General features: G+C 57.0%; 1 protein-coding gene across 1 annotated transcript in view; it reads left to right on the forward strand.

Moving 5' to 3' along the window:
* The first annotated feature begins 1,650 nt into the window (after positions 1–1,650).
* Positions 1,651–9,815, forward strand: part of C10H1orf174 (chromosome 10 C1orf174 homolog) — a 16,295-nt gene continuing 8,130 nt past the window's right edge. The window contains exons 1-2 of the mRNA XM_040326556.1: positions 1,651–1,783; positions 5,110–5,232. Coding sequence (XP_040182490.1) covers positions 1,769–1,783; positions 5,110–5,232 — 138 coding nt within the window. The 5' untranslated portion in view covers positions 1,651–1,768. The remainder of the gene's footprint in view (positions 1,784–5,109; positions 5,233–9,815) is intronic.

Below are 9,815 nucleotides of genomic sequence, written 5' to 3' on the forward strand. Positions count from 1 at the left end.
AGTTCTCGGTCGGGTTCAGGGATGTCCTCCTGTAGTTCTCGGTCGGGTTCAGGGATGTCCTCCTGTAGTCCTCGGTCGGGTTCAGGGACCTCCTCCTGTAGTCCTCGGTCGGGTCGGGTTCAGGGATGTCCTCCTGTAGTCCTCGGTCGGGTCGGGTTCAGGGACGTCCTCGGGCGGGTCGGGTTCAGGGATGTCCTCCTGTAGTCCTCGGTCGGGTTCAGGGACGTCCTCCTGTAGTCTTCGGTCGGGTTCAGGGACGTCCTCCTGTAGTCTTCGGTTGGGTCAGGTTCAGGGACGCCCTCCTGTAGTCCTCGGTCGGGTCAGGTTCAGGGACGTCCTCCTGTAGTCCTCGGTCGGGTTCAGGGACGTCCTCCTGTAGTCCTCGGTCGGGTTCAGGGACGTCCTCCTGTAGTCTTCGGTCGGGTTCAGGGACGTCCTCCTGTAGTCTTCGGTTGGGTCAGGTTCAGGGACGCCCTCCTGTAGTCCTCGGTTGGGTCAGGTTCAGGGACGTCCTCCTGTAGTCCTCGGTCGGGTTCAGGGACGTCCTCCTGTAGTCCTCGGTCGGGTTCAGGGATGTCCTCCTGTAGTCCTCGGTCGGGTTCAGGGATGTCCTCCTGTAGTCCTCGGTCGGGTTCAGGGATGTCCTCCTGTAGTTCTCGGTCGGGTTCAGGGATGTCCTCCTGTAGTCCTCGGTCGGGTTCAGGGATGTCCTCCTGTAGTTCTCGGTCGGGTTCAGGGATGTCCTCCTGTAGTTCTCGGTCGGGTTCAGGGATGTCCTCCTGTAGTCCTCGGTCGGGTTCAGGGACCTCCTCCTGTAGTCCTCGGTCGGGTCGGGTTCAGGGATGTCCTCCTGTAGTCCTCGGTCGGGTCGGGTTCAGGGACGTCCTCGGGCGGGTCGGGTTCAGGGATGTCCTCCTGTAGTCCTCGGTCGGGTTCAGGGACGTCCTCCTGTAGTCTTCGGTCGGGTTCAGGGACGTCCTCCTGTAGTCTTCGGTTGGGTCAGGTTCAGGGACGCCCTCCTGTAGTCCTCGGTTGGGTCAGGTTCAGGGACGTCCTCCTGTAGTCCTCGGTCGGGTTCAGGGACGTCCTCCTGTAGTCCTCGGTCGGGTTCAGGGACGTCCTCCTGTAGTCTTCGGTCGGGTTCAGGGACGTCCTCCTGTAGTCTTCGGTCGGGTTCAGGGACGTCCTCCTGTAGTCTTCGGTTGGGTCAGGTTCAGGGACGCCCTCCTGTAGTCCTCGGTTGGGTCAGGTTCAGGGACGTGCGCCGGTTGCCGAGGTTTGGCTGTTTCGGATATTTGTTGTGAGGAGATAAAATATAATATTGGGGGGATGGGCATTGCCGGTCAGTTTTATTTTTTATAGAGAAGGGAATTCTGGGTGATAATGATATCATATGACAATAATTCCACTTTCACATTGTGCTTTGTATGGCACAGTCCTCACATGTCCCGGCTGTCATGTGACGTCACACACACACAGGACTCAGTTTGTACACACTGAACCTCCCGGTCTACACGGGGTCAGTTTAGCCCTTGCCAGGGTCAATCATGGAGTCCGTGCCTCTCCCGGCCCGTTGCGTGCATTGCTTTACATGGAGCGTTGCCCTTCTCAAAGATGGCCGCCCGCGTCTCTAGGATACCGCGAGGTGACGTCAGACGCAGGCAGGCTCCCCGGGTGACGCTGGTAGAAAGTTTGCAGGGAGGGGCCGGCGGGGGAAAGTTCGGAGAGTTCCCGGAGAGTTTTGGCGGCGGAGGAGCCGGAGAGACTCATGAAGAAGAGGAAGGTGAGAGGGGGAGGGGCACCGGGGGAGAACCGGACATGGGGGAGGGAGAGATGGGGCATAGGGGGTCCAGTCATCACAGGAGGAGATCCAATCAGGATGGGGGGTAATAGATGGGTCTATGAGGTAGGTGAGTGGTACCTACCATGACTATAACACCCTGAGGGAGGGTGAGACTGGGGGGGTGAGGGGATAGGGGGGGGTGAGACTGGGGGGTGAGGGAGGAGGGGACGGGGGGTGGGGGAGGAGGAGGGGGGAGGAGACGAGGGGTGACGGAGGAGGAGGAGACGAGGGGTGACGGGGGGGTGAGGGAGACGGGGGGGTGACGGAGGAGGAGACGGGGGGGTGACGGAGGAGGAGACGGGGGGGGGGTGAGGGAGGAGGGGATGGGGGGTGACGGAGGAGGTGACGGAGGAGGATACGAGGGGTGACGGAGGAGGATACGAGGGGTGACGGAGGAGGAGACGAGGGGTGACGGAGGAGGAGACGGAGGAGGAGACGGGGGGTGAGGGAGGAGGGGATGGGGGGTGAGGGAGGAGGGGATGGGGGGTGAGGGAGGAGGAGACGAGGGGTGACGGAGGAGGAGACGAGGGGTGACGGAGGAGGAGACGAGGGGTGACAGAGGAGGAGACGGGGGGGTGACGGAGGAGGAGACGGGGGGGTGACGGAGGAGGAGACGGGGGGGGTGACGGAGGAGGAGACGGGGGGGTGACGGAGGAGGAGACGGGGGGGTGAGGGAGGGGGTGACGGAGGAGGAGGTGTGGAGGTGACGGAGGAGGAGACGAGGGGTGACGGAGGAGGAGACGAGGGGTGACGGAGGAGGAGACGAGGGGTGACGGAGGAGGAGACGGGGGGTGACGGAGGAGGAGACGGGGGGTGACGGAGGAGGCGACGGGGGGGGTGACGGAGGAGGAGACGGGGGGGTGACGGAGGAGGAGGAGACGAGGGGTGACGGAGGAGGAGGAGACGAGGGGTGACGGAGGAGGAGGAGACGAGGGGTGACGGAGGAGGAGGAGGAGACGAGGGGTGACGGAGGAGGAGGAGGAGACGAGGGGTGACGGAGGAGGAGGAGGAGACGAGGGGTGACGGAGGAGGAGGAGACGAGGGGTGACGGAGGAGTTGTGGTGGTGACTGAGGAGGAGACGAGGGGGGGTGACGGAGGAGGAGACGGGGGGTGACGGAGGAGTTGTGGTGGTGACTGAGGAGGAGACGAGGGGGGGTGACGGAGGAGGAGACGGGGGGGTGACGGAGGAGGAGACGGGGGGTGACGGAGGAGGAGACGGGGGGTGACGGAGGAGGAGGAGACGAGGGGTGACGGAGGAGGAGACGAGGGGTGACGGAGGAGGAGACGAGGGGTGACGGAGGAGGAGACGAGGGGTGACGGAGGAGGAGACGAGGGGTGACGGAGGAGGAGACGAGGGGTGACGGAGGAGGAGACGAGGGGTGACGGAGGAGGAGACGAGGGGTGACGGAGGAGGAGACGAGGGGTGACGGAGGAGGAGACGAGGGGTGACGGAGGAGGAGACGAGGGGTGACGGAGGAGGAGACGAGGGGTGACGGAGGAGGAGACAGGGGGTGACGGAGGAGGTGTGGTGGTGACGGAGGAGGAGACGAGGGGTGACGGAGAAGGCGACGGGGGGGTGACGGAGGAGGTGACGGAGGAGGTGTGGTGGTGACGGAGGAGGCGACGGGGGGGTGACGGAGGAGGAGGCGACGGGGGGGTGACGGAGGAGGAGGCGACGTGGGGGTGACGGAGGAGGAGGCGACGTGGGGGTGACGGAGGAGGAGGCGACGTGGGGGTGACGGAGGAGGAGGCGACGTGGGGGTGACGGAGGAGGAGGCGACGTGGGGGTGACGGAGGAGGAGGCGACGTGGGGGTGACGGAGGAGGAGGCGACGTGGGGGTGACGGAGGAGGAGGCGACGTGGGGGTGACGGAGGAGGAGGCGACGTGGGGGTGACGGAGGAGGAGGCGACGGGGGGGTGACGGAGGAGGAGGCGACGGGGGGGTGACGGAGGAGGAGGTGACGGAGGAGGAGGCGACGGGGGGGTGACGGAGGAGGAGGCGACGGGGGGGTGACGGAGGAGGAGACGGGGGGGTGACGGAGGAGGCGACGAGGGGTGACGGAGAAGGCGACGGGGGGTGACGGAGGAGGAGACGAGGGGTAATGGAGGAGGTGTGGAGGTGACGGAGGAGGTGTGGAGGTGACGGGTGGTGGTGGTGGAAGAGGAGGAGACGGAGGGGTGACGGAGGAGGAGACGGGGGGTGACGGAGGAGGTGTGAAGGCGACGGGGGGGGGGGTGACGGAGGAGGCGACGGGGGGGTGACGGAGCAGGAGACGGGGGGGAGATGGAGGAGGAGACGAGGGGTGATGGAGGAGGTATGAAGGTGACGGAGGAGGAAATGGGGGGGTGACGGAGGAGATGGGGGGGGGTGACGGAGGAGTGGGTGGAGTTTGGAGGTGACGGATGAGTGGGTGGAGTTTGGAGGTGACGGATGAGTGGGTGGAGTTTGGAGGTGACGGATGAGTGGGTGGAGTTTGGAGGTGATGGATGGTGGGTGGAGTTTGGAGGTGATGAGTGGGTGGAGTTTGGAGGTGACGGATGGGTGGGTGGAGTTTGGAGGTGAGTGGGTGGAGTTTGGAGGTGACGGGTGAGTGGGTGGAGTTTGGAGGTGATGGATGAGTGGGTGGAGTTTGGAGGTGATGAGTGGGTGGAGTTTGGAGGTGTTGGATGAGTGGGTGGAGTTTGGAGGTGACGGATGAGTGGGTGGAGTTTGGAGGTGACGGATGAGTGGGTGGAGTTTGGAGGTGACGGATGAGTGGGTGGAGTTTGGGGGTGACGGATGAGTGGGTGGAGTTTGGAGGTGACGGATGGGTGGGTGGAGTTTGGAGGTGACGGATGAGTGGGTGGAGTTTGGAGGTGACGGATGAGTGGGTGGAGTTTGGAGGTGACGGATGAGTGGGTGGAGTTTGGAGGTGACGGATGAGTGGGTGGAGTTTGGAGGTGTTGGATGAGTGGGTGGAGTTTGGAGGTGACGGATGAGTGGGTGGAGTTTGGAGGTGACGGATGAGTGGGTGGAGTTTGGAGGTGTTGGATGAGTGGGTGGAGTTTGGAGGTGACGGATGAGTGGGTGGAGTTTGGAGGTGATGAGTGGGTGGAGTTTGGAGGTGATGAGTGGGTGGAGTTTGGAGGTGATGGATGATAGGCCGGGAATATGGCGGCATTACGTAGTCGGGTTATAAAGTCCGTCCAGTTCCGCCATAGACCTTTATCGGTGGGATTTTCCCGCCATGGATTGGGAATAACTTGTGGAAATGTTTCCTCGCAGCTCACGGAGGGCGTGCGATGCTCGGCTCGCCAGAAGGCCAAGAATTGCTCGGCGGGGCAGAACTCCTCCGACAGCGAAGCCGAATCCCGTCCGTCCGACAAGAATGCCGCAAAGAGCAGCTCGGTGAGTCCCGTTATTTCATGGCGGGGGGGAGGGGGTCTGTCTCATTCGGCGCACATACACAATCTTTACATGGCGACACTTTAACCCTTTCACAGCCAGAGACGTTTTTGTTACACAATCGTTTTAGGCCGAGATTACATAAACCCCTCCCCTTATTTTCTGAAAGCAGACACCCTGGAAAATAAAATGGTGGTAGTTGCAATTTTTTTTTATGTCACACAATATTACCAAAAAGGTAAAATTTCAGTAAAAAATACACAAAATTCCTGGAGTTCAGCTTTAACCACTTCAGCCCCGGGCCATTATGCAGGTAAAGGACCTTGCCCCTTTTTGCGATTCGGCACTGCGTCGCTTTAACTGACAATTGCGCGGTCGTGCGACGTGGCTCCCAAACAAAATCGGCGTCCTTTTTTTTCCCCCACAAATAGAGCTTTCTTTTGGTGGTATTTGATCACCTCTGCGGTTTTTATTTTTTGCGCTATAAACAAAAATAGAGCGACAATTTTGAAAAAAATTCAATATTTTTTTACTTTTTGCTATAATAAATATCCCCCAAAAATATATATATAAAAAAAATGTTTCCCTCAGTTTATTCCGATACGTATTCTATGTATTTTTGGTAAAAAAAAAATCGCAAAAAGCGTTTATCGATTTTTTTTTGCGCAAAAGTTATAGCGTTTACAAAATAGGGGATAGTTTTATGGCATTTTTATTATTTTTTTTACTAGTGATGGCGGCGATCGGCGATTTTTATCATGACTGCGATATTGCGGCGGACACATTTGACGCTATTTTGGGACCATTGTCATTTTTACAGCGATCAGTGCTATAAAAATGCTCTGCTTACTGTATAAATGACACTGGCAGTGAAGGGGTTAACCAGGATGGGGTGCTGTAGGGGTTAAGTGTGTCCTAGGGAGTGATTCTAACTGTGAGGGGGCGTGGCTGGGCGTGTAATGTCACTGATCGCCTATGACAGGGAACAGACGATCAGTGACAAGCTCACTAGGAAGCACGGGGGAAGGGTTGTTTACACTCACCTCTCCCCGTTCTTCCTCTCTGTGACCCGATCGCGGGACACCGGCGGCGATCGGGTCCGCTGTTCCCGCGGGGACGGTCACGGAGAAGAGGACCGGGTCACGAGCGTGGTGGCGCGCTCGCGACCCACGGCTGGGATCTTAAAGGGGACGTACATGTTGTCGTGCGGCGGTCCTTAAGCGGTTAAGATTCCAAAGGTTGTAGTTGGCAAACTGGGTGACCTGGATGAGGGCAAGGGGAGGGGACAGAAGGGGAGGGGACAGAAGGGGAGGGGAGGGTCTTAATCAAGAGAACCTGTTTAGAGAATGGAGAAGTTATGTTTGCCTGTTGCCATGGCAGCCTCGGGAGTCCGGGGGAAACAAACTGCTGCTTTGTAGTTGTGAGGAATGATGAGATCTGTCCGGCCTCCTCTTCTATAATGTGGCTCCTCCCCCCACCTACCCCGAGAGAGATCCCCCAACTCCTCCCCCCACCTACCCCGAGAGATCCCCCAACTCCCTAGAACTGCCCCAGTAACACGCTCAGTACACAGAACACTTCATAGAACAATGGCCGTCTCTTTCTCTTCTCTGTGCCGCTCTCTGCAGTGGATGATCTGCGGGTCTGATAGCTGCTAGTCCGTGAGTATTATGTCTGTAGACTTTATAAACGTCATTCCCACCCTTATTTACCTTTTATCTGACCCTCGGGGCACTCCCCCCCCCACTGACACCAATGATGGGACACTATTCCCCCCACTGACACCAATGATGGGACACTATTCCTCCCACTGATACCAATGATGGGACACTATTCCTCCCACTGATACCAATGATGAGACACTATTCCTCCCACTGACACCAATGATGGGACACTATTCCCCCCACTGACACCAATGATGGGACACTATTCCCCCCACTGACACCAATGATGGGACACTATTCCTCCCACTGACACCAATGATGGGACACTATTCCTCCCACTGACACCAATGATGGGACACTATTCCCCCCCACTGACACCAATGATGGGACACTATTCCTCCCACTGACACCAATGATGGGACACTATTCCTCCCACTGACACCAATGATGGGACACTATTCCCCCCACTGACACCAATGATGGGACACTATTCCCCCACTGACACCAATGATGGGACACTATTCCCCCACTGACACCAATGATGGGACACTATTCCTCCCACTGACACCAATGATGGGACACTATTCCTCCCACTGACACCAATGATGGGACACTATTCCTCCCACTGATACCAATGATGGGACACTATTCCTCCCACTGACACCAATGATGGGACACTATTCCCCCCCACTGACACCAATGATGGGACACTATTCCTCCCACTGACACCAATGATGGGACACTATTCCCCCCACTGACACCAATGATGGGACACTATTCCTCCCACTGACACCAATGATGGGACACTATTCCCCCACTGACACCAATGATGGGACACTATTCCTCCCACTGACACCAATGATGGGACACTATTCCCCCCACTGACACCAATGATGGGACACTATTCCTCCCACTGACACCAATGATGGGACACTATTCCTCCCACTGACACCAATGATGGGACACTATTCCTCCCACTGACACCAATGATGGGACACTATTCCTCCCACTGATACCAATGATGGGACACTATTCCTCCCACTGACACCAATGATGGGACACTATTCCTCCCACTGACACCAATGATGGGACACTATTCCTCCCACTGACACCAATGATGGGACGCTATTCCTCCCACTGACACCAATGATGGGACGCTATTCCTCCCACTGACACCAATGATGGGACACTATTCCTCCCACTGATACCAATGATGGGACACTATTCCTCCCACTGACACCAATGATGGGACACTATTCATCCCACTGATACGGCACTATTCCCCCCTCACTGACACCAATGATGGGACACTATTCCTCCCACTGACACCAATGATGGGGCACTATTCCTCCCACTGACACCAATGATGGGACACTATTCCTCCCACTGACACCAATGATGGGACACTATTCCTCCCACTGATACCAATGATGGGACACTATTCCCCCCACTGACACCAATGATGGGACACTATTCCTCCCACTGACACCAATGATGGGACACTATTCCTCCCACTGACACCAATGATGGGACACTATTCCCCCCACTGATACCAATGATGGGACACTATTCCCCCCACTGATACCAATGATGGGACACTATTCCCCCCACTGACACCAATGATGGGACACTATTCCCCCCACTGACACCAATGATGGGACACTATTCCTCCCACTGACACCAATGATGGGACACTATTCCTCCCACTGACACCAATGATGGGACACTATTCCTCCCACTGATACCAATGATGGGACACTATTCCTCCCACTGACACCAATGATGGGACACTATTCCCCCCACTGACACCAATGATGGGACACTATTCCTCCCACTGACACCAATGATGGGACACTATTCCCCCCACTGACACCAATGATGGGACACTATTCCTCCCACTGACACCAATGATGGGACACTATTCCCCCCACTGACACCAATGATGGGACACTATTCCTCCCACTGATACCAATGATGGGACACTATTCCTCCCACTGACACCAATGATGGGACACTATTCCCCCCACTGACACCAATGATGGGACACTATTCCTCCCACTGACACCAATGATGGGACACTATTCCCCCCACTGACACCAATGATGGGACACTATTCCTCCCACTGACACCAATGATGGGACACTATTCCCCCACTGACACCAATGATGGGACACTATTCCTCCCACTGACACCAATGATGGGACACTATTCCTCCCACTGACACCAATGATGGGACACTATTCCTCCCACTGACACCAATGATGGGACACTATTCATCCCACTGATACGGCACTATTCCCCCCTCACTGACACCAATGATGGGACACTATTCCTCCCACTGACACCAATGATGGGGCACTATTCCTCCCACTGACACCAATGATGGGACACTATTCCTCCCACTGACACCAATGATGGGACACTATTCCTCCCACTGATACCAATGATGGGACACTATTCCCCCCCACTGACACCAATGATGGGACACTATTCCTCCCACTGACACCAATGATGGGACACTATTCCTCCCACTGACACCAATGATGGGACACTATTCCCCCCACTGATACCAATGATGGGACACTATTCCCCCCACTGATACCAATGATGGGACACTATTCCCCCCACTGACACCAATGATGGGACACTATTCCTCCCACTGACACCAATGATGGGACACTATTCCTCCACTGATACCAATGATGGGACACTATTCCCCCCACTGACACCAATGATGGGACACTATTCCTCCCACTGACACCAATGATGGGACAATATTCCCCCCCACTGACACCAATGATGGGACACTATTCCTCCCACTGACACCAATGATGGGACACTATTCCTCCCACTGACACCAATGATGGGACACTATTCCTCCCACTGACACCAATGATGGGACACTATTCCTCCCACTGATAC

Source organism: Rana temporaria, chromosome 10 (genome assembly GCF_905171775.1).
Source record: "Rana temporaria chromosome 10, aRanTem1.1, whole genome shotgun sequence".
NCBI lineage: Eukaryota > Metazoa > Chordata > Amphibia > Anura > Ranidae > Rana > Rana temporaria.